This window comes from Anolis sagrei, chromosome X, assembly GCF_037176765.1.
Source record: "Anolis sagrei isolate rAnoSag1 chromosome X, rAnoSag1.mat, whole genome shotgun sequence".
In the NCBI taxonomy this organism is placed as follows: Eukaryota; Metazoa; Chordata; class Lepidosauria; order Squamata; family Dactyloidae; genus Anolis; species Anolis sagrei.
The window spans coordinates 24,559,824-24,584,446 of record NC_090034.1 but is presented as its reverse complement, the minus strand read 5'-3'; the positions used below and the strand labels follow the sequence as shown (position 1 = coordinate 24,584,446).

General features: G+C 44.2%; 1 protein-coding gene across 1 annotated transcript; it reads right to left on the bottom strand.

Moving 5' to 3' along the window:
- Positions 1–1,244: 1,244 nt before the first annotated feature.
- NTAN1 (N-terminal asparagine amidase) lies at positions 1,245–18,517 on the bottom strand. Its single transcript, XM_060778235.2, has 10 exons — positions 18,273–18,517; positions 15,566–15,668; positions 13,972–14,037; positions 13,231–13,339; positions 11,267–11,340; positions 10,265–10,318; positions 9,409–9,462; positions 7,275–7,372; positions 6,339–6,452; positions 1,245–2,479 (listed from the first exon to the last, which is right to left on the bottom strand). The coding sequence occupies exons 1-10, from the start codon at positions 18,351–18,353 to the stop codon at positions 2,300–2,302; spliced, it is 933 nt and encodes a 310-aa protein (XP_060634218.1). The 5' UTR covers positions 18,354–18,517; the 3' UTR covers positions 1,245–2,299.
- Positions 18,518–24,623: the final 6,106 nt, after the last annotated feature.

Below are 24,623 nucleotides of genomic sequence, written 5' to 3'. Positions count from 1 at the left end.
ACCATGCAGCAAGAGTGACCGATCTCACGGAACCCTCTTATAGTGCCGAGGCATCGGAGGTGTCAGGAAGGGAGAGGCTGACTATGCACAAAAGACTACTGGGTGGCATATTTTATGTATCAGAAACTAGACCTGATGTGGTCTATCCAATGCACTTTTCTGAATCAGCATGACAAATAACCAAACCCAATCTAAAGTTGACCACAAACTGATTCTTAACCCTTTTGGTACTAAGGTTGGAGAGTGGTCCCTGGTTAAAAAAAAAAAGGATGGGAACCACTAGTCTAAGGGCTGTTCTATTCACTGCCCACCAAGCTCATGTTGAATACATTTGTTCTGAATTTTTGGCTTAAAGGGAAACAAGGCAGGCGGGACTAATTTTAAGATGTTAGCTTGCATTTGCAAAAACAGGGAATACAAGCAGGACAAGTGTTACAAGCTATTGATTTGCTATTAGAGCAGGCCTGTCCAATCTTTGGCCCTCTAGGTGTTTTGGACATCAGCTTCCAGAATCCCTGATCACTGGATAAGCAATAGGAGGTTCTGGGAATTGGAGACCCAAAGTTAGGCAGGCCTGCATTCGAGGCTGAGCTTGTAAGGACTAACAACAGAGCTGTTAAAAGCACGTGTGTGTATTGAGAAACATCAAAGTGCAGTTTCTTTAATCACACCCAACCTGTGGTCCATGTACCACCAGTGATCTGCAAGAAATAAAATATGGTCCGCGGCCTCACCATTACTATAGATAATAACACAGCTCAACCAAAAAAAATTCTTGGTGTCTTCATTTTTAGGCCTGTTCCTGGGGTTATTTGGGGTGCTGATTCAGAAAATTGTATTGGATCAACCACATCAGCTCTAGGCTATTAAATATGGTTTCTGTGACCAAGCAGATGGTGACTACTGGGTGGCATATGTTCTGTATCAGAAACTGGACCTGATGTGGTCTATCCAATGCACTTTTCTGAATCAGCATGACAAATAACCAAACCCAATCTAAAGGTGACCACAAACTGATTCTTAACCTTTTTGGTATTAAAGTTGGAGGGTGGTTCCTGGTCAAATAAAAGGTTAGGAACCACTGCACTAAAGAGACTTTAGCAGATGCTGCCAGACCCAAATGTGAGTAAAAAAATAAAAAAAAAGACACTGGAGATAGGAAGAGTTCAGCTGCACCATTAGCAAGAGCTTTGGGCTTCTCTGCAAATGCACAATTGTTCCAGACAAAGAAATACGCACATAAATCTGGTTTAGAACTTCAGATCATGATTATCATTGCTGGACCCAGAGTTGAAATACAAAAACAGGTAAAGATACAGGCATCTGCATGCTCTTGACTTACACAGAACTCCTCAAAGCCAACAGCAAGGAGACAAAAAAGGAAAGTATACACATCTGCACTTGTATTACAGACATGCTGCTGAGGTTACAAATGAAATGTTTTCTTCACATACAGAACTGTTTCATGTTCAAATAATGTATTATAAAATAAGAAGCATTTCTAAGGGTGGTGGTCAAGACTGCTCAATTGCAAGACATGTTAACTTCTCAATCCCAATCTCAGGGGAAATATCATTACTTAAAATAATTCTGAGTGGACATAGGAGGAGGATGGGGCAGTATTCCCATGGATGGCACAAGGGAGGAGACGCAGCACGGGCTCCAGAGGGAAGACTTCGTTTCTTGTTGCAGGACCCAACTCAATCAAAAATGCACTTCATCTTGAATAATGAGAGATTGGGAATGCTTGCTTCTGGGGGGAAAAAAAGATGTTTGGACACCATTCAGCAGAAGGGAGTCTGTGGTGGACACAGGGTAAGACACGAGCAAGATCCAAGTTAGCTCTCATTGATTCTTCCAGAAAAAGCTTGGAAGACAATATCTACATCTAACATTCCTGGGCACCGTGAGGTCTGATGTACGATGTGCAAAAGACATTGCTTGAAAGACAGCTTCCAGAATTACACAACCATCATAAAATCATGATTGCGAAGACTTTCTGGAAGTTGTAGACCAAAATAAATAAATACAACAAGCACAAATCATAGGCTCTAGTCTGGTAGAAGTTGCAGCCCAGAACACCTGAAGGCTATTCACAAACTGTCTAATCTTCAGCAATCTTAATTCAGTAAAGCCATTGCTAACTATATGTTGAGATTCAGCTTTTGAAGATAATGGTACTATGTTCCCATGAAAGTAGGTTTGACAGAGCTCTTCCTAAAGTGAAGCTTGGAGGGCGCCCACTTCTTTGGCACGACCGCACTTGGGGAGTTCTCTCAGCTTCGAGTCTTTAAGTCATCTAGATCTGATCCGTAGAGACTCTCTCCCATAAGCCATCACTGTTTTTCCTGTAAATCCATGGTCTCCTGCTAGGGAAGAGGGTCTTGTCGGGAAAAGGATGCTCTTTTAAGTACATTAGGGTCGCTCGAATGTGGGAAACGAAATGAGGAGGTTCGGCTACCGGCGAAGTGGAAAGATTCTGCAAAGACAAAAAACATACAACTTAGAGCAGGGATGATCCCCAATACAATAAACGTTGTATTGTTTTTTCATTTTTATATACACTCTACAAATAAGACGTGCAGTGTGCAGACAAATTCATATATGTTGTTTTGAAACTGTAGGGCCGCAGTAGCACAGTGGGTTAAACTGCTAGCTGCAGGTATTCTGCTTACTATAAGGTTGGCAGTTCGAAGCTACGAGTCAGGGTAAGCTCCTGACTCAGCCCAGCTTCTGCCAACCTTGCTTTTAAATTTTGTTAGATTGTAGCCATTCTTGTAAGCCGCTCCGAGCCCCAGGGGAGTGGCGGCATATATGTTCAAATAATAAATAAATAAATAAAATAGTAGCCCAATTTACAAAAGCCTTTTGTCTCACCCTGGTTATTCCACAGATATATAAACCCCTTTTTTCCCAGCTCCAGCAGACCTCACCCTCTGAGGAAGCTTGCCATAGATGCAGGCAAAACGTCAGGAGAAATGCCTCTAGAACATGGCCATATAGCCCGAAAAAACCCACAAGAACTGAGTGATTCCAGCCATGAAAGCCTTCGACAATACATTGAACATCTCTACGGGGAGAAACTGTTCCAAGACACACGGAAATTGGAGAAACTAAGGACCAGGAAAGCACATCTACTGTGCTCCCTGACTTTCCTTCTACGCTGCAGAGACACAGATACCATCCCACAATTCCTCGCAGCCAAAAGGACTTTCAAAACACCACAGGCTCACCGGATCTATGTCCGCCTGGAACGCAACCTCTTAAGAGAGAGAATCCACACCATCCGCAAAGAACTCGCAAACACAGACAAGGAACTGCTGCATCTCCATATCAATATCAGCCAGAAGATGAATTCCCAGGACTGGGACAAAATAGACAATCTCACTTACAGGAAAATGGAGAAAAACACGGTTGTCCACACCAACAGACAAAAACAAAAATTCCACAAACGACAAAAGCAACAGCCGAAACCAGAACTGGATACATCACGGACCATCATCAACCTGACAGACAGACAACTCTCTGAAGACCAAGTATCCATACTAGCGAAAGGAGGAAACTTTGCTGTAACCGCCACCAGGATCCCAGTAGAAAACATCATTGCCAATGTCGAATCAGCAATTTACCGCCTCCCAGAGGAGGAAGCAGAAGAAGTACGAGCGGAAGCAGCAAGGATCCTGAAAAAGGCAAAACTCCCCTCCAGTAACATTACTAGGAAGGAAAGAGAAGCCATTAGAGACCTAAATTCAGATCCTGATATCCTCATTCTGCCAGCAGACAAGGGGAATGCCACAGTCATCATGCATACAGAGCAATACAAGGAGAAGATCAGAAAACTCCTGGACCCTACTATATACAGAAAACTTAAGCAAGACCCAACGTCCAAAATAACCAGAAAAACCAACACTCTAATTAAAAACTCCTCAATCAACTTCGACATACGACAGCAGCTATGTAAATCGGAAGCCCTTCCACCCAGGCTTTATGGACTCCCCAAAATCCATAAGGACTCCACCCCACTCAGACCAATCGTGAGTGCCATTGGGTCCCCCACATATGACTTAGCCAAATTTCTTGCTGCACAGTTACAAAGCCACATTGGGCTCACAACACACTACATCAAGGACTCAGCCCACTTCATTGAAAAAATCAGCAATCTCAAGCTAAATACAAATGACATACTGATCAGCTTCGATGTGGTGTCTCTATTTACCATGGTCCCAGTTGCAGACACCATGGCACTCATCAACCAGAGGTTCCCAGAAGACATCACGACGCTGTTTCACCATTGCCTCACCACCAGCTATTTTCAGTGGGACAATGAATTCTACGAACAGAAAGATGGAGTAGCTATGGGGAGCCCTCTCAGCCCAGTCATAGCTAACTTCTACATGGAACAATTTGAAAAACAAGCTCTTGAAACAGCAACCAAAAAGCCCACTATATGGTTCAGATATGTGGATGACACTTTCACCATTTGGAGCCATGGAGAAGAAGAACTCAACAGGTTCCTGGAACATCTTAACAGCATCCACCCTAACATCCAGTTCACTATGGAAAAAGAAAAGGAAGGAAGACTGCCTTTTCTAGATGTCCTAGTCATCCGCAAACCAGATCAACAATTGGGTCACACCATTTACAGAAAACCCACACACACAGATAGATATCTACATAAAAACTCCAACCATCACCCAAGTCAAAAAAGAAGCACCATTAAAGCCTTGGCAGACCGTGCAAAAAGAATCTGCGAACCCCACCTCCTCCAAGATGAACTGAACCACCTCAACTGGGCTCTACAGGCCAATGGATATTCCACCTCAGACATCAGAAGAGCTGCAAGACCGAGAACAAGCCACGGAAGTAAAGATGAAGATCCACCCAGAGGAAAGGTGTTCCTGCCATACATCAAGGGAACCACTGATCGCATAGGGAAGCTGATGAGGAAACACAACATACAAACAATCTACAAACCCACCAAGAAAATCCAACAAATGCTACGTTCAGCAAAGGACAAGAGGGATCCTCTCACCTCTGCAGGAGTCTACCGTATACCATGCAGCTGTGGACAAGTCTACATAGGGACCACCAAACGCAGCGCCCAAACAAGAATCCAGGAACATGAAAGGCACTGCAGACTCCTTCAACCAGAGAAATCAGCCATAGCAGAGCACCTGATGAACCAACCTGGACACAGCATTTTATTTGAGAACACAAAAATGCTGGACCACTCTCACAACCACCATGTCAGACTACACAGAGAAGCCATTGAAATCCACAAACATGTGGACAATTTCAACAGAAAGGAAGAAACCATGAAAATGAACAAAGTCTGGCTACCAGTATTAAAAAATTCTAAAATTAAAACAGCAGAGAGAAAAACAGGCAGGGACACCTAATCACCTTTCAAGAAGAGTTTGCTCCAGGCACAGTCAGCCCATTGTATGCTAATCAAGGTGGTCAGTTGAAAAGATTCACACCTAGCCCAACTTACAAAAGCCTTTTGTCTCACCCTGGTTATTCCACAGATATATAAACCCCTTTTTTCCCAGCTCCAGCAGACCTCACCCTCTGAGGAAGCTTGCCATAGATGCAGGCGAAACGTCAGGAGAAATGCCTCTAGAACATGGCCATATAGCCCGAAAAAACCCACAAGAACTGAATAAAATAGTAGTTCGAAAGCATGCAATGTGAGTAGGTACTGCCTTGGCGGGTACCTACTTGCTGGCAATACAATCAGATGTCTATGGACAGCAGGCTCCTCGGAATGGAAAAATGGAACAGGAGTACCTCCACACGGCCAGAGTTGAGCATCACCTCTAGACGTCGGAGATGGAAAAAGGGGAAGGCCTTTACCTTTGTCTGTGCTGTATGTCATTGTTCACTGTGTGTAAAAGGCATTGAATGTTTGCCTCAGATACACATATTATAATCCGCTCTGAGTACCTCCAGGGAGATAAAGCGGAATATAAATAAAGTGTATTATAATTAGTGTATTAGTCTGCCCCCACAACTGCTTGGGAGACCCTGAAGTGGCCCTCGGCTGAAAAGGTTTGAAGAGCCCTGACTTAAGAGGTACATCTTTGCCTTCCTACAACAATTACACAGTCCAATCAAAGAAATTCTTTGTATCTTGCTTTTTAGGCTTGTCCCTGGGGTTATTTGGAATGCTGATTCAGATAATGGCATTGGATACTGTATGAACTCTAGTTTCGTAAATAGGGTTATCCTGATGGTCTCTGGGCAAGGAGATGGCGAATGGAAGGTCGTCAACCCCAGAAGGAATTATCCCCAGGATTTCTCAAATATGTTCTTATTCTCACTGATCCTATAATTACCTGTAATATGTGTTCATCGTCCTGTTGTAACCAGAAATCGACATGGGGAAAAGGCATCCAAAAATAAGGCCCAATGCGAAGCTCTTCCTTTCTTGAGTCATAAATGTTAACCATCTATAAAAAGAGAAGGCAAACTTTCAAAAACCGAATGTAGCAAAGAGTTCTTCACAGGAGTACCGGAATGCTGGTATCTCAATCCCATATATACACACACACACACACACACACACACCTCAATCCCATATATACACACACACACCCCTCAATCCCATATATATATATATACACACACACACACACACGCCCACACATTCATTCATTCATTCATTCATTCATTCAGCCATTGCTCGTATTGGAGAATAAGCAGTGCTCTGTATGTGAATACATTTAGATATACATGTGTATATTCATGGGTGTGTAGACAATACAGACCTCCAACAGGAGATTTCCTGGTCAAAGAACTATAGTTCCAGTCATCCAAATGCCCTGGTCTTGCCAACTCAGGTCTATGGTTTCTGCTATCGAATCTATCCAAATGTAATGTCTTCTTCCTCTTTCCTATATATACATGTATACACACACACATATATAGACACACACACACACACACACTTTCACACATATATCCATCTACATATCTACATATGCTTTTATGGATGTATGCAAACAGAATCCTAGAGTTGGAAAAGGCCTCAAGGGCCATCCAATCCAACCCCATTCTGCCATCCAGGAAGACACCATCAAAGCACCCCCGACAGATGGCTATCTGTGTTGTTTATCTGTATGTGCTTGAATTGTCTATTTATTCATGAACAGAAGTAAACGTGTATGCACACATACTTGAAAAAGAAGGCAAAGACCACATATAGTATGTGTTACTTCCAATTTTCTCAAACCAAATGCCATTAGGATTCTGCAAATCTCTCCTTTGCTTGCCTTGGCTCCTGTTAATATACTGGCGGAACGCAAATCCTCAGCTGGTCCCCTGTCTGGAAACGTGGCGTGGAAAACCTCTCCAGTTTTAACATTTACACCTGGGAAGAATAAATTAGAATGCAGTAAAGTATTTCAAAGGCAGAAAAAAGACATTATAGTGTAGGACTATAATGAAATGCCTAACTATCCGGAAAAGTATATCTAGCAGTGGAAGAGTTTGCATTGGAAGGTGGTACGATTCTCCTCCATTAGAGGCATTTTTAAAAGGCCAATATTGAGAAACTACATTCACTGCTCTGACAAGAATTGGAGAGGATGACATGTTGGCCAACCCTTCCAGTGCTATGATTCTACAATTAATAAGGCTTTAATGACTTATCAAGACAATGCAGTATGGCCACGGTAGTCCACACTCTGGTTACATCCCGCCTAGACTACTGCAACGCTCTCTACGTGGGGTTGCCCTTGAAGATGGCCCGGAAGCTTCAACTAGTCCAGCGTGCAGCAGCCACGATTCTAACAGGGGCGGAACGCAGGGAGCATACAACCCTCCTGTTGCGCCAGCTCCACTGGCTGCCGATCTGCTACCGGGCTCAATTCAAGGCGCTGGCGTTGGCCTATAAAGCCTTAAACGGTTCCGGCCCAAGATACCTATCTGATAGCATCTCTGCCTATGAACCCACCAGGACTTTGAGATCTTCCGGGGAGGCCCTGCTCTCGATCCCGCCTGCTTCTCAAGCACGGCTGGCGGGGACGAGAGATAGGGCCTTCTCGGTGGTGGCTTCTCTGCTGTGGAACGCCCTTCCGGCGGACATTAGGCTAGCACCATCTTTAATGGTATTCCGCAAAAAACTGAAGACCTGGCTGTTTGTGCAAGCGTTCGAATAACTAGTGCAATGATTGGCAATGAACTTAGGAATGGAACAATGGATGATGAGACGATAGTGATTGGTTAATGTAGTAAATGTTTATTGTTGGGTAATATGTTACTTTGTTAATTGCTGTTACATTATTGTATTGAATTATTGCTGTTTTTATTGGTTGTGAACCGCTGTGAGTCGCCCTTGGGCTGAGAACAGCGGTATATAAGCTAAGTAAGTAAGTAAGTAAGTATTCATGTGCATCCGGGCCAAAAGGCATACCATTTTCAGTTCCATTTTCATCTGATTTTGAGAAGGGGTGTTTTCCATATCATTCGTCAGAGATTCGGCCCATTGGCTACAATGGGAAACTTTAAAGGCTTAATCCTCAGCCGTTTTAAGGCTTATCTGCATGAAATCTACCTCAGCTGTAGACCGCATTTACAACTGCAGGCAAGCCAAGTTCCAAAACAATTCACCAATCTATTGCTTTTTTAAAAGAATTATTTTAAGTTTTAAACGTAACTTTTTAAAAACAAGACAAACTGCAAAAGAGGGTTCTGGGAATTGTAGTCGCCGGTTGTGTCCATTCTCAGCCAACCAGAGCACGGACACCACCAGGCGTTTTATTGGCTGAGAGACACACACACAGAGAAACTTCAACTCCCATCATGCTTCTAGAGGAACTTTTAATGGTCACCCTAATCTAGTTCCACTGGGAAAGTGAGTTCTAAGGGTCCTCTCTGTGATTTTCCAAGAGGTATCTTTCTAAGAAAAAATGGAGGAGACGTCTTCTGCTGGGGAGACAAAAAGATGCCACATATCCCCCAGCCTCCGGTATTTTGTGAACTTAATTCTTTCAGAAAATATTGTCACTCTGAATTCGTTTCACTGGTCTTTTTATCTCTTTCTTCCCCTTTCTGTTTTCGGAAAACGGCTCTCCAAAAACTACAATATTTTCTGTTAACAGCGATTTGGGCCCAACTCTACTAAGCAGCACAAAGTATAGCAAAACACATTCCTTATTTATTTTTAACATTATTCTAGTAATGTGAATTAAAAAAGAAAGGTTTCAGAATTTAATGTTTTTCTCAATAGCGATATTAGAGGCGAGGAAACTTTGGCCCTCAAGTCTTTGGATAAAAGATGTATTTGCACAAGACCATCTTTAACAGAACAAGTTAACAATACCAAGGGAGAGACAGAACTCCTGGATGCTTGTCTTAATTGGCTACTTTTGTAGATTAATCCTACCAAATTCAAACACTACTTACCAATTCCATATATAAACGGAAAATGGTTGCCCTTTTCCTGCCGGTCATTTAAATCTGTTAGTCAAAGAAAATGACAGAATTTTTGAATTTGCCAGAAAAAAGTTAACTAGCAAGAGATAGTTAAACATCCAGCAAAAAGAGCAAAAGAGAAGAGAAAAAATACAACTGCTTTGAGTCTCCTTATGGAGACAAAAAGCGGGATATAAAAAGACATAATAATAAGAACAATAGAAAATGAACACATCAAACTACTCTGGCACTTCCGAATTCAGACTGACAGTTTTGGAGCACAATACTTCTGACCTCATGATTGTGGGGAAAAAACGAAGTATGGATTGTCGCTGTTGCAATCCCAGGTGACAGCAGAATTGACGAGAAACAACTGGAAAAGCTTACATGGTATCTTTAAATAAGACAGAACTGCAAAGACTCTGGCACAAGCCAGTAAAGGTGGTCCCAGTACTGATCGGCACACTGGATGCAGTGCCTAAAGACCTCAGCCTGCACTTAAAAACAATTAGCACTGACAAAATTACCATCTATCAGCTACAAAAGGCCACCCTGCTTGGACCTGCACACATTATTCGCTGATACATCACACAGTCCTAGACACTTGGGAAGGGTCCGATGTGTAATCCAATACAACAGCCAACATAGTGCTCTTGTTTGCTGTGTACTAATCTTATTCTGTATCAAATAATAATAATAATAATAATAATAATAATAATAATAATAATAATACAGTATGACTCTGTGGCCAGAAAAACAGCCAAGAGCCACATGCCATCATTGGCCAAGTAGATGAGAGAAAACACAGGAGGGGAGAGGTAGGGCTTTCGCCATTTGGAATCATTACCTGTCACACAGAAAGTCACTAAATGGATGCTGTCCTGCAAGCTGTCAAATGCTCCTAGGAATAACAATAGATGAAAATGATGCAACCTATAAGGAAATACTATTTATTTTATTACCGTATTTACTCGAATCTCATGCAACATCGAATCTAATGTGCACCTCAAATTTCAAAACCCTAAAACCAAAAAAAAAAAGGTATTTGCTGCCAAATGTTATGAGCAGAAAAGAGGCAAAAAGTGCACTCTTTGTAATGTGGCCCCAAAAAGTATGCATTACAGTTGTTTCCTGCTTATTATTCCTTCTTTAAAAACAAGAGTTAGAGCACCAAAGCTTCCAGCAATAGAAAAGAAAACCTTGGGGTCCATCTATGCATTAGAATGAATCCACTTTAACTGCCTTGGTTCAATGCAATGGAGCCATGGGGGTTGTAGTTTTGCAAGGTTTTGCATTAAAGGGCGTCCTTCAAAGAGGAGCTCCTGAAGCAGCTTCCCCTTTTGCTTTGGCGCAGCACTAAGGTGACTGCATGGCACAAATCTAATGCGTGTCCTAATTTCAGTGAGGATATTAAGCCCAAAAAAGGAGAGCATCAAGTAAATAGGGTTATTAAGAGCACCAAATGCACCAAAAGTTGAGTATTAAGCACAAAGAGCAGCCTTCAAGGACATTCTAAATCTCAGTAGGTTCATCAATCTGGCCATCACACCAAACCATAGTTAGCCAAACCAACAGTTGCTCAACCATCTGAGGAACAGTTCCATCAGGAATGAGTGGGAAAAGGTCATCGCATCCCGCCCTTCCCACCGAATAGCAGAAAGTATGCAAAATTGACATGGATTTGGTTAACTAATCTGTTTAACTCGAGCAGCAGTATTCGCTTCTACTTTATTTTGAGCTCTTGCTGACCACTCAAACTCTGAACACTGATGGGTCCTATAAATTAAACTCAGACCCCATCAGAACCCGATGTTTGGTTGAGAGAACATGAAAGAAAATGTGGACTTACTAAGAAGCTGGTTGGTAAGTTGCTGGGATAAATGCCTATCGTCATTGAAACCTCCAACCAGGTGTACCTCCAACCTAAACAAACAAGCAGAGCTAAGAATGGATTCATTTACTCTATGATTTTAGCAGAACTATCGAAACTCCAAGCTTTATGTGAGAAGGACTGAATTGCTATCTGAAATGTAATAGCACATCACTTAATGTATTTAATCTGCTTGTGTGAGAGAACATTAAAAGGGATTGGAAAGCTCCCTCCATCTCTTGTCCTTCCATCAACATTTTTTAAAAATTCAAACAGGTTTTGGAGATTTGGTAATTAGGTTCCAAACTTTTTAAAGTCTCATTTTATTTTTTTCAATGTATGTTTTCAATTGTTTTAAGTGTTATTGATAGTTTAATTACATTTTAATACTTATTTTCTTTTATCTGGTTTAATCTGGAAGCCACCTTGACTCCTAATTAAAGGAGGAAAGGAGAAATGTAAGTAAAATGGTTACAAAGAGTAACTATTATTATTTTCATCTATACACATAATAACAGTGAAAATATGTATCTGTGTATGTGGTTGGGGTGTCCACTTACACAGACAGGCTCCTGCCTCCACAAAGAGCTATAGGCCCAACTACTCAGGAGATGCCAAAAGCCCTCCCTCCAGACATTGCAGGTTATACAGAGCACTGTAAACCATGTCCAAAAGCCCTGCCAATGTCCTCCACAAACACCATACTGCCCACCACCCAAGTGAAGGCTTTCATACAGGGACCATTTCTTTCTAGATTTTATGTGTTTTCTCCACCACAGACATCCCAGTGTTTCTTACTCTCTCCATTGGTGTGGAATTTGCATGACCCTGCCCATTGCCTCACCCTTAACCCTTTCCTATTCTTTTCTATGCAAACAGAGGAATTGATCAGCAACTGAACATACTAGAGAGGTTTGGGAGAATTCACCATGATTTATTGAAGTTGTAGGTACTGGGATGTATAGTTCACCTGCAATCAATGAGCCCTCTGAACTCCACCAAAGATGGAATTGGACCAAACTTGGCCCACAGAGTCCCCATGACCAACAAAACATACTGGAGACCTTTGGGGAAAATTCACCTTGATTTGGGGGAGTTGTGGTTCACCTACATCCAGAGTTCACTGTGAACCCAAACACCAATGGATCTGGACCAAACTTGGCACACATACTTGATATGCCAAAATTTAATTACTGAAGGGGTTTGGGAAAAACTGACCTTCCTTTCTGGAAGTTGTAGTTCACTCACAACCAGAGAAACTGTGACATCCACAGATGATGGACCTGGACTAAACTTGGAACACAGAACCCCTATGACCAACTGAACCTACTGGAAGGGTTTGAGAAGACTAACTCATCATAGCAGGAGTCGTAGTTTACTCTACAGCCAAAGAGCACACTGAACCCCACCAATGATGCATCCAGAGCAAACTTGCCCAACATAACAAACTTTAAGTACTGATGGAGTTTCTCAGGGTTGACCTGGCATGATGGGAGTTGTAGTACACCCACAGCCTTATGCATTTTGTACAATTAGAAAACTGACTTTTTCAAATAACCTGGGCAATGCCAGATACCCAAGCTAGTAGCAAATAATAACAAACATTTGTTTATTCAATTCCAAATCTTTCTTTAGCATCCTCCAAATTGGCATCCATATGAGAGGTTGGGATTTATACATACGGCATTTATTACAGAATTATTTGATAACATCATTTTGACAAACAATTATTATTGCTGTCATAATGAATAATAACATATATTTATTGATTAAATTCCAAATCTATCTTTAATCTAGCTTTCCTTAGCATTCTCAAAAAGGGCATCCATATTTGGGATGGGGTGGATTTATACGTATTTCTTAAAGCATTATTTAATAAATGTTGCTGTTATTTTGGCAATTGCAACTTAATCCTCTAAAATGATTTTTTTTAAAAAACTGACCTTCCACATTCTGTGTTAGAAGAAAGCATTTTGATTGCATTCATCATTAACAACACTTCCATTTCTGTATCTGACCCATCACAATGCGTCAGGCAGGTAGCTCCACTACCTGGGAAACAAACATAGAGGAAAATAAGAACAGGTTTGATGTCTATGACATTTACAAGGATTATCTACATCCATCTTGGAAGAAGCAAGGAATAACACACCTGCCTATTTTATAGCTTGACTTTGTGAATAAACAGACCCTTTTCTGGGTATGCTGGATCTGCTGATTCCAAAAATGGTACCAGCTTTACCCCTATCAGCTCTAGTTTGAGATACAGGGCACAAACATACCAGTCTTTCAATGGGAAATGTGGGCCTGCTTTTTGCTGATGAGAGAGTCAAGTTAATGGGGACTATTGTTGTTGCTGTGAGTCTTCAAGGGGTTTCAGACTGGGGGCGACCCTAAGGCGAAAGTGTACATGAACCTGGAGGGTCACATCTAGCCTGTAGGCCCTTGTTTGGGGAGCCCTGTATTACACAATCACCAAACATACCCACTTCTGGTTCCCCATGCACTTTACCCAATTTAAGAGGAGAGAACGGGAGGTTTTTCTTGTTCTATATTGAAAATCAGCCCTTCTCAGTTAATAGATTCATAGATTCCCTACATTAGTTCTACACCATTAAGACCTTCCTTGAAACCCAACACTTGTCTCTGAACTACTACAAGGAAAAAGAAAAAAATATTAGTACCTGTATGCCTGATTACTACTAAGTGGCAGGTAGTTGCATCATCAGATCCAAGAATGGAAACAGAACCTGTTGGTAAATGGGGAAGAGCAAAGGTAAGATCCATTGTGATTCGCCCCTTTACATTCATGGGGGTTAGGCCTGATGAGCGGAGTAGTGGTGATTTCAAAGCATCACTTTTATTTCAGTGATTTGGTGTGCGTGTGGGGACGAGGATGGCAAGGAGGGGTATTCTAGCCCTCTAACTGAGCATGGCATGCTTGTGTTCCATGGGTTTTAACAGCAAGTTACCTTACATGCTGTTGCCTCCACAGCGCACCCCCCTCGGCACTCCTCCTCTTCACTTATGTGCCCATGGTTGGTTGTATGTGTGTATACATACATACATATATAAAAAGGTAAAGGTTTCCCCTTGACATTAAGTGAAGTCGTTTCCGACTCTGGGAGGTGGTACTCATCTCCATTTTTAAGCCAAAGAGCCAGCGTTGTCCATAGATGCCCCCAAGGTCATGTGGCCAGCATGGCTCCATGACGCACTGTTACTTTCCCGCAAAAGCGGTACCTATTGATGTACTCAGATTTACATGTTTTCAAACAGTGGGAGCTCACTCCACTCCTTGGATTCAAACTGCCGACATTTCAGTCAGCAAGTTCAGCAGCTCAGCGGTTTAATCCGCTTTGCCACCAGGGGCTCTAAGATATTTTTTCTTTTATTATCATTGCTTCTTAATACATTTTCATCACATTATTTACACTTATTTCAGTTAGGCGTGGATACTTCTAAACCTTTTGTATAAACATTTGTAAATCCTATTATTAGTGTTTACACTTATTTTCATTTGGTACAATTACTTCTAGGATATTTTGTATCCAGCATTCCTAGGTGTTATATATATCTTACACTTTTACATACCCTTTATCTTATTAACATTTACTGCTAAATTTCTAAGCAGATGATAATTAAGGAGGGGGTGAGAGCTAATATGGTTGGTGGTTTTCCCCTGATCAGCAAGGGAAGGGCAGGGTGGTGGGTAAAAGTTGCTCAGAAAACTCTGCTGTTGCAGCATGATTCATGGGGCAAGGACTCAAAGTGCGGCCCTGCCCCTCCACCACAGCTGCTTTCACCCGAGGTTCCTTTGTACTCTCTCTTTCCTGGCCCTGCTAAGCTTGGGGAAGCAAAGGGAGCCCTGGCCTCTGTCTTCTCTTTGCAAAGGAAAGAGAAGGCCTCAGCTAAGGATAGCGTGTCTCATTTGGATGAATGCCTGGAGGAGATAATGGGCTGGATGAGGGAAAACAAATTGAAACTGAATCCAGACAAAACAGAGGTGCTTGACATCAAGGGTCCTAATCTGGGGATAGAGAAGTGTCAACCAGTTCTGGATGGGGTTCAAACCCCCGCCCCGACACACACACACAAAGACTTTGCCTGATGCTTGGGATTCTCCTGGACCCGTCCCTCCAACCAGCCCAGGGAAATGCAAAAATTGTCAGGAGGCTTACTACCAGTGACTGTCTCATAATCTGAAGCCACAGATCATCAGCACTGGAAGCACCAGACTCACAAATTAAGAGGGACCCTCGTGTGAGGTTTACATACCATCCCGAGGAGTGGTGGCTGCAAACTCTCTCTGCTGGACGTAGAGGAGTCCTTTGGGGCCTACCAAACGAGCAGGTTGGCTTCGCAGACGCCTGGCTTGCTCCTGATGGTTGTGGGGGAAAGAAGGGAGGGGATTGAAAATCCAAGTAAAGCAACAGTGCAACACATTTTGTGATAGTTTTTCAACGAGTATCCATCAATTCAACATAATTTCTGGCACAAAAAACAACATTTTTGGAGTAGGAGAATGGCTTTCAAAGCAAAGGGCACACAATTAAACAGGACATGAGACTTTCAAATCAGGAACAGAACATCTTATCAAATCTTGTTACATATGGGCAAACTTGGGCCCTCCAGGTGTTTTGGACTTCAACTCCAATTCCTAACAGCTTACCAGCTGTTAGGAATTGTGAGAGTGTTGATCAAGTTTGCAGATGGGACAAGATTTGGAGGGAGAGCTAATACTCCAGAGGACAGGACCAGAATTCAAAATGACTTTAACAGATTAGAGAGCCAATTGGCCAAAACTAACAGAATGCATTTCAACAAGGACAAATGTAATATACGACATTTAGGCAGAGAAAAATGAAATGCAAAGATACAGAATGGGGGGTGCCTGGCTCAAAAACAGTCCATGTAGGAAAGATCTCAGAGTCTTTGTGGATAAAAAGCTGAACACAAGCCAAGAGTGTGATGTAGCAGTTCAAAAAGCCAATGGGATTCTGGACTGCATCCAAAGGAGTCTAGTGTCCAGATTGAGGGAAGTTGTGGTGCCACTGTATTCTGTTTTGGTCAGACCTCACCTGGAATACTGTGTCCCATTCTGGGCCTTCCCAGTGATGGCCCCTCAACTATGGAACTCCCTCCCCAGTGACTGTAGATCAGATTCCTCCCTCCTGGTTTTCAGAAATAAAACTTGGCTGTGGAACCAAGCATTTGGTAAGTAGTACAATCACAATGCAATATGCAACCATGGAATTAATATAACCAAATTCAGGTTGGACTATGATTGTGGGATTAGGTGCTATGTTTTTAAGTTATTTAAATGTATTTATATAATTTGTTTTATGATTTCAATGCTTAAAATGTTGTGTATTTTGTATGTCTCTATGTTGCAATGGGGAGCCCTGGTGGCGCAGTGGATTAAAGTGCTGACTTGCTGAACTTCTTGATCAAAAGATTTGCAGGTTTGAATCCAGGGAGTGGCGTGAGCTTCCACAGTCAGCCCCAGCTTCTGCCAACCTAGCAGTTTGAAAACATGCAAATATGAGTAGATCAATAGGTACCGCTCCGGCGGGAAAGTAATGGTGTTCCATGCAGTCATGCCAACCACATGACCTTGGAGGTGTCTATGGACAACGTTGGCTCTTTGGCGTAGAAATGGAGATGAGCACTTGACTTAATGTCAGGGGAAAACCTTTATCTTTACCCTATGTTGCAATCGGGCATTGAATTACTTCCAAACTGGAAGCCGTTCTGAGTCCGCTTTGGGGTGGTCCACGCCTTAGTCACTTCCAGATTGGACTACTGTAATGCACTCTACGTGGGGCTGCCCTTGAAAACAGCCCGGAAATTTCAATTGGTCCAACGGGTGGCGGCCAGATTGTTAACTGGTTCTCCTTACAGAGAGAGGACAACCCTCCTGTTTAAGGAGCTCCACTGGCTTCCATTCATTTTCCAGTCCCAATTCAAGGTGCAGGTGCTTACCTACAAAGCCCTAAATGGTTTGGGACCAGCCTACCTGCGTAACCGCATCTCTGTGTATGAACCCATACGAATTCTTCGTTCATCTGGAGAGGCCCTGCTCACGATCCCACCAGCATCGCAGGTGCGATTGGTGGGGACGAGGGATAGGGCTTTCTCGGTGGTGGCCCCTCAACTCTGGAACTCTCTCCCTAAGGACATCAGGCAGGCCTCGTTGCTAGCAATCTTTAGGAGGAGCTTGAAAACGTGGTTGTTCAAGTGTGCCTTTCCAGAATAAGGAAACTCCTAGCATTATGTCCCAACGCACTTTATCAGAGATCCAGGATATCTGCATGCCCATCCCCCTCCAAACACCCCACCTTGTCATGCCCAGCACTTTTTAATTTTAATTATTACATTTGGTCCGGCCATTGCTTTTAATTGCGTCATTAGATGTTGTTAATGTTATTGCTTTGTTTTTTGGGGGTTTTTTTTGGGGGGGGGGGTTGAGTTATTGTGTTGTTGCTGTTGTTTTTATTGTTGTATTTGGGCTCGGCCTCTTGTAAGCTGCACCGAGTCCTTCGGGAGATGGTAGCGGGGTACAAATAAAGGTTTATTAATAGAGTGGGGTAAAAATGCAGTAAGCAGAGAAATAGCTTCCTGATTGTAAGAAGAGCTGTTCATCAGTGGAACTCTCTGCCTCGGATTGTGGTGGAAGCTCCTTCCTAGGAAGCTTTGAAACAGAGGCTGGGTGGCCATCTGTCGGGGGGAGAGGGGGCTTTGATGGTGCTTTTCCTGCCTGGCAGAATAAAGGGGGTTGGACTGGATGGGCCACGGGGTCTTTTCCATCTCTATTATGCTCTGAGTCTCGACGTGGGCAAACTTGGGCCCTCCGGGTGTTTTGGACTCCAATTCCTACCAGCCTAACAGTTCAAAACACCTGGAGGGCGGAAGTTGGCCCATGGCTGTTGTGGGCCGAGGCCTGCCGCACAGCTGGATTTCCCTCCGCCGCGGCCTTGCTTACCTCCAGGCCCCGGTGGGCGAAGGCCAAGGCTCGGAGCCGCTGCGAGGGCTCCACCCGCTGCCCGTCCACCAGCAAAGGCATGACTCCGGAGGAGGAGGAGGAGGACGACAGCCAAGCGAGCCCCGCAAAGGAAACACGGCCTTGGGGCCTCTCTCGTTGCCAGAGACGGCGCCCTATTCCTTCCTCCACACCCACCGCTAGGCCCAAGAGCAAGGCTGCCCACCGGAACCGGAAGAAGAGTCCTAGAGGCGCCCTGGGGGGAGGGGCTTCCGGCTGAGCGTGAGAAGGGCTATGGGAACCGTAAGCTGCGGAATTGTGGGAGTTGAAGTCCAAAACACCTGGAGTGCCCCAGTTTGCCCACGCCTGTTGGAAGGACTGGTTTCGCAGAGGGATCTCTTCCTTGGGCAGGCCGCCTTCTTTTGGGGCAGCCAATGGGAAGGGGGGTCCTCTTGGAGGGGGACTCCAAATGTCAAACCCAGAAGACCTCCGCTTTCTGAAGGGACCAGGGCTGTGCGGGAGGAGAAGCCCCCCCTCCCCCCCCCCCCCCGGAGGGAACCTGGGCCCGAACCATGGGAGGCTTGGAAGGTCAAAACCAACCCTGGGGCATTTGCCCAGGATCCAATTGACAACCAGTGGAGTGATTTCAGTTCACGTGTGTTGTGTTCACTCCTGGATGTTCCTGTGACCCAGCTGGTTGCTTTCCCTTGAACTAACTCAACCTTCCTAATGCCACAGTTCGTCATGTTGTGGTGTCCCCCAAACATAACATTATTTTCGTTGCTACTTCATAACTGTAATTTTGCTCCTGTTGTGAATCATAATATAAATATCTGATATGCAGGATCAGGCCCGTAGCCAGGATTTTGATTCGGGAGGGAGGCTGAGGCTGAGTGAAAGAGGGTCTACCCTAGCAAACCTTTTGTATTGTTGCCCCAATACCCCAAAGAATATGGGATATATTATGGTGATCAGGTCATGATATGAATAAACATAACAGTATAAATAATGCACCAGTAAGGCCTTCTCGTGGACCACCATGAGAATTTCGGGGGGGGGGGGGTTAAGTCTGTCAAGGCCCCCCCAGCTACATGCCTGTGCAGGATGTATTTTCATTCACTGGACCAAAGTTAGTACAAATACCAGATATGCCCAAATTTGAATACTGGTGGGGTTGGGGGGCGTTGAGTTTGTCATTTGGGGGTTATTGTTGCTTTATTTATAGTTAAATTACAGTCAAAGAGCATTCTGAAGTCCACCAACGAGGGAATTGAACCAAACTTGGCACACAGAACTCCCATGACCAACAGAAAACACTGAAAGGGTTTGGTGGGCACTGACCTTGAGTTTGGGAGTTGTAGTTCACCTACAGCCAGAGAGCACTGTGGACTCAAACAATGATAGATCTGAACCATGCTTGGCACGAATACTCAGTATGTCCAGATGTGAACACTGGTGGAGTTTGGGGAAAATAGACGTGCCATTTGGGAGTTATAATTGCTGGGATTTGTAGTTCACCTACAATCAAAGAGCATTCTGAACCCCACCAACAATAGAATTGGGCCAAATTCTATCATTGGTCTTTGGTGACCCCTCTGACACCCCCTCGCAACCCCCCCAGCGACCCCGGCCCCCAGGTTGAGAAACTGTGAACTAACTGGTGGTTCCAAACTTTGTACAGAGATAGGACCCTTGATGGCAAGCCTCACTGTCTTGTCCGGGTTCTGTCTCAATTTGTTTTTCCTCATCCAGCCTATTACCTTCTCCAGGCATTCATTCATAGGAGACACACTCCTTAACTGAGGCTGTTTTTGAAGGCGTAAGTAGAGGTAAAGGTGTCCCCTGACATTAAATCTAGTCGTGTCTGTCCCTGGGAGGTGGTGCTCATCTCCATTTTGTTCCCTTCTGCTTCAGGATAAGCTTTGTCTTAGAGGGCACTAGAAATCTGAGTGAGTGTTTAAAAATTAACTGCTTTGTTTGAGAAGCGGAGCTCTCTGTGTTTAAAAATTAACTGCTTTGTTTGAGAGGCGGGGCTTCCTGTTCTGCTTCCTGGTTACCCTATATAAACCAGGGTCATACACTCATACACTCAGTAACCTACACTTTCACCCCTGCATACAGACAACAACGTAAAACACACACCAAGAGGAGGTCATTAGCAACCCGCAGATGAAACAAACACGAAATCTTCCAGTCTCATGCACAAGCTGTGGCATGTTCAGCTTTTTCACACTACAATTACCCAATTATATTTGCCCCAAGTGTAAACAGATCACTCACATGGAACACAGGATCCGACAACTCGAGGACCATATTAAGACCCTTAAGGGCATTCAGGAACTCGAGCCGTTCTTAGACACCACACAGCATGCTGTCCTAGACACGCAGCCCATATCACATCAACATGGGGAGGCTCAAGAGGAGATCACCTCAGATGTGGACAACCCTCAGGCTTGGAGGAATGTCACCCTTAGAAAGAGACATAGGACTCGGAAGCCTCCTCAGAATACTTCTTCTCAGCTGCAGTTACACAATAGATTCCAAATTCTCACACAGCTATCACTTGACCAAGAAACACAACACATTGAGGAAGACCAGAATGGCTTAGATACTGATCAGTGGCTCGTCCTTGACCAGTGTGAGGGGGATAGCCCTGTTTGGGACAACACTTCACAACATTCACACTTACACAATCATGCAGGTGTACCATCCCCAACCATAGACCAGGTGCAACAGGAACACATACAGGAGAACGCTAGGCTCTTGGATGAATCTCAATGGATTGTCCTTGATGAATGCACCGGGGATGTCGAGGAGGAGGACAACACTTTACACCTACACAATTCACACCAACAGGATCACTTTTCTGGGGACCTACACACTACAATACGCAAAAGGGGCCCTGCCATTCCTGAAAGTAAACAGGTCTTGGTAGTAGGCGACTCCCTCCTTAGAGGAACGGAAGCCGTCATTTCCAGACCGGATGGGATGGCTCGAGAAATATGCTGCCTACCGGGGGCAAAAATGCACCATATCACTCAGAGGCTCACCAGGCTCCTCAAGCCCTATCACCGTCCTCCCCTCATGTTGATTCATGTAGGAACCAATGATACTGCTAGGCATACTGTTCAAAAGATCACAAATGATTTTCGAGCTCTAGGAACAAAGCTAAAGCAATGTAATGTACAGGTGGTCTTTTCATCCCTCCTCCCAGTCATAAAACACGGTCCTACAAGGGCCAGAAAAATAGTAAAGGTCAATGACTGGCTTAGAAAATGGTGTCAGGAGGAACGCTTTGGCTTCCTTGACCAAGGCCTGCTTTTCCAGGAGGATGGCCTACTGGCAAGGGATGGGGTGCATCTCACACAAGTAGGAAAACACCTTTTTGCTCACAGACTCGCAAACCTCATTAGGCGCACTTTAAACTAGGCCCACTGGGGGAGGGGGACAACAGCCTTGCGAACACTACTTTACCCACAATGTCAGGGAACCGCCAGAAGGCTAAACGGAGGGCTGCACAAACACAAAAAGGACCAAGTACCGAAAGCACAATAATCCCAATTAAACAGCTCAGGGGAAGATCTCAGGGGCTCACATGTCTTTACACTAATGCACAGAGCATGGGAAATAAACATGACGAACTCCAACTTTTAGCACAACACCACAAATATGATATCATAGGCATCACTGAAACCTGGTGGGATGACTCCTATCGCTGGCATGTAGACATCGAGGGCTATAACCTCTTTCACAGAAACCGAACAAAGGGGAGAGGAGGCGGAGTAGCCTTATATGTCAAAAACTCTTATGCTGCAGAAGAAATGCATGACAGCAATCCGGGAAACCAGCTTGAAAGCATCTGGATAAGAATCAAGGGAACTGGGACTCAAAAAGATCTTGTTGTAGGAGTCTACTACAGACCTCCAAGCCAGGAGGAAGAACTTGATGAAGTCTTCTGCCAACAGTTGACCAAACAGGCACAGAGAAGAGATGTAGTAGTCATGGGCGATTTCAACTATCCCGATATTTGCTGGAAAACAAACTCGGCCAAGAGTACAAAGTCCAACAAATTCCTCGCTTGCCTTGCAGACAATTTCATGGTCCAGAAGGTAGAAGAGGCAACAAGGGGATTGGCTACTCTTGATCTCATCCTAACAAATGTGGAGGACCTGATCGATGTGGTTGAAGTGGTAGGATCCTTAGGGGCAAGTGACCATGTGCTCCTGCAATTTGAGGTACAAAGAAAGGCCGAAACTAAGACAAGTCAAACCCGCATTTTGGACTTTAGGAGAGCTGATTTCAAAAAATTGAAGGAAACACTGAGCAGCATTCCGTGGACACAGATACTAAAAGACAAGGGAGTTACGGATGGATGGGAGTTTCTCAAGAGTGAAATACTCAAGGTGCAGTTGCAAACCGTGCCAACAAAAAGAAAAAATAGGACAAGTGCAAAGAAGCCAGAATGGATGTCCAAAGAACTTCTAATTGTGCTGAGACACAAAAGAGACATGCACAAGAACTGGAAAAAGGGAGAAATCACCAAAGAAGAATTCAAACAAATAGCCAACAGCTGTAGGGAAAAGGTCCGCAAGGCTAAAGCACAATATGAGCTCAGGCTTGCCAGGGACATTAAAAACAATAAAAAGGGATTCTTTTCTTGTCAGTAGAAAAAGGAAAAACAAGGAGGCGATAGGGCCTCTTCGAGGAGAAGATGGGGCAATGCTGACAGGGGATAGGGAAAAGGCAGAACTACTAAATACCTTCTTTGCCTCGGTCTTCTCACAAAAAGAAAGTCATCTTCAACCTCAGCAAGACGGAGTGGATGAGGGATTTGAGGACATCCAACTCCAAATTGGGAAACAAGTCGTACAGGAATACCTGGCCGTTCTAAATGAGTTCAAGTCCCCAGGGCCAGATCAACTACACCCAAGAGTATTGAAGGAACTAGCGGAAGTCATTTCGGAACCATTGGCAACCATCTTTGAGAGTTCTTGGAGAACAGGAGAAGTTCCAGCAGATTGGAGGAGGGCCAATGTGGTCCCAATATTCAAGAAGGGAATAAAGGATAACCCAAACAACTACCGTCCGGTCAGCCTCACGTGAATACCAGGCAAGATTCTGGAAAAGATTGTTAAGGAAGTGGTCTGCAAACACTTAGAAACAAATGCGGTCATTGCTAATAGTCAACATGGATTTATCAAAAACAAGTCATGCCAGACTAATCTGATCTCTTTTTTCGATAGAGCTACAAGCTGGGGAGATGCGGGAAATGCCGTGGATGTAGCGTACCTGGATTTCAGTAAGGCCTTCGACAAGGTCCCCCATGACCTTCTGGCAAGGAAACTAGTCCAATGTGGGCTAGGCAAAACTACGGTGAGGTGGATCTGTAATTGGTTAAATGGACGAACCCAGAGGGTGCTCACTAATGCTTCCTCTTCATCCTGGAGAGAAGTGATGAGCGGAGTGCCGCAGGGTTCCGTCCTGGGCCCGGTCCTGTTCAACATCTTCATTAATGACTTAGATGAAGGGTTAGAAGGCAGGATCATCAAGTTTGCAGACAACACCAAATTGGGAGGGATAGCCAATAGTCCAGAGGACAGGAGCAGGATTCAAAACGATCTTGACAGATTAGAGAGATGGGCCAAAACTAACAAAATGAAGTTCAACAGTGACAAATGCAAGATACTCCACTTTGGCAGGAAAAACGAAATGCAAAGATACAGAATGGGGGACGCCTGGCTCGAGAGCAGTACGTGTGAAAAAGATCTTGGAGTCCTCGTGGACAACAAGTTAAACATGAGCCAACAATGTGATGTGGCGGCAAAAAAAGCCAATGGGATTTTGGCCTGCATCAAGAGGAGCATAGTGTCTTGATCTGGAATATTGTGTCCAGTTCTGGGCACCACAATTCAAGAGAGATATTGACAAGCTGGAATGTGTCCAGAGGAGGGCGACTAAAATGATCAAGGGTCTGGAGAACAAGCCCTATGAGGAGCAGCTTAAGGAGCTGGGCATGTTTAGCCTGGAGAAGAGAAGGCTGAGAGGAGATATGATAGCCATGTATAAATATGTGAGAGGAGGCCACAGGGAGGAGGGAGCAAGCTTGTTTTCTGCTTCCCTGGAGACTAGGACGCGGAACAATGGCTTCAAACTACAAGAGAGGAGATTCCATCTGAACATGAGGAAGAACTTCCTGACTGTGAGAGCCGTTCAGCAGTGGAACTCTCTGCCCCGGAGTGTGGTGGAGGCTCCTTCTTTGGAAGCTATTAAACAGAGGCTGGATGGCCATCTGTCAGGGGTGATTTGAATGCAATATTCCTGCTTCTTGGCAGGGGGTTGGACTGGATGACCCAT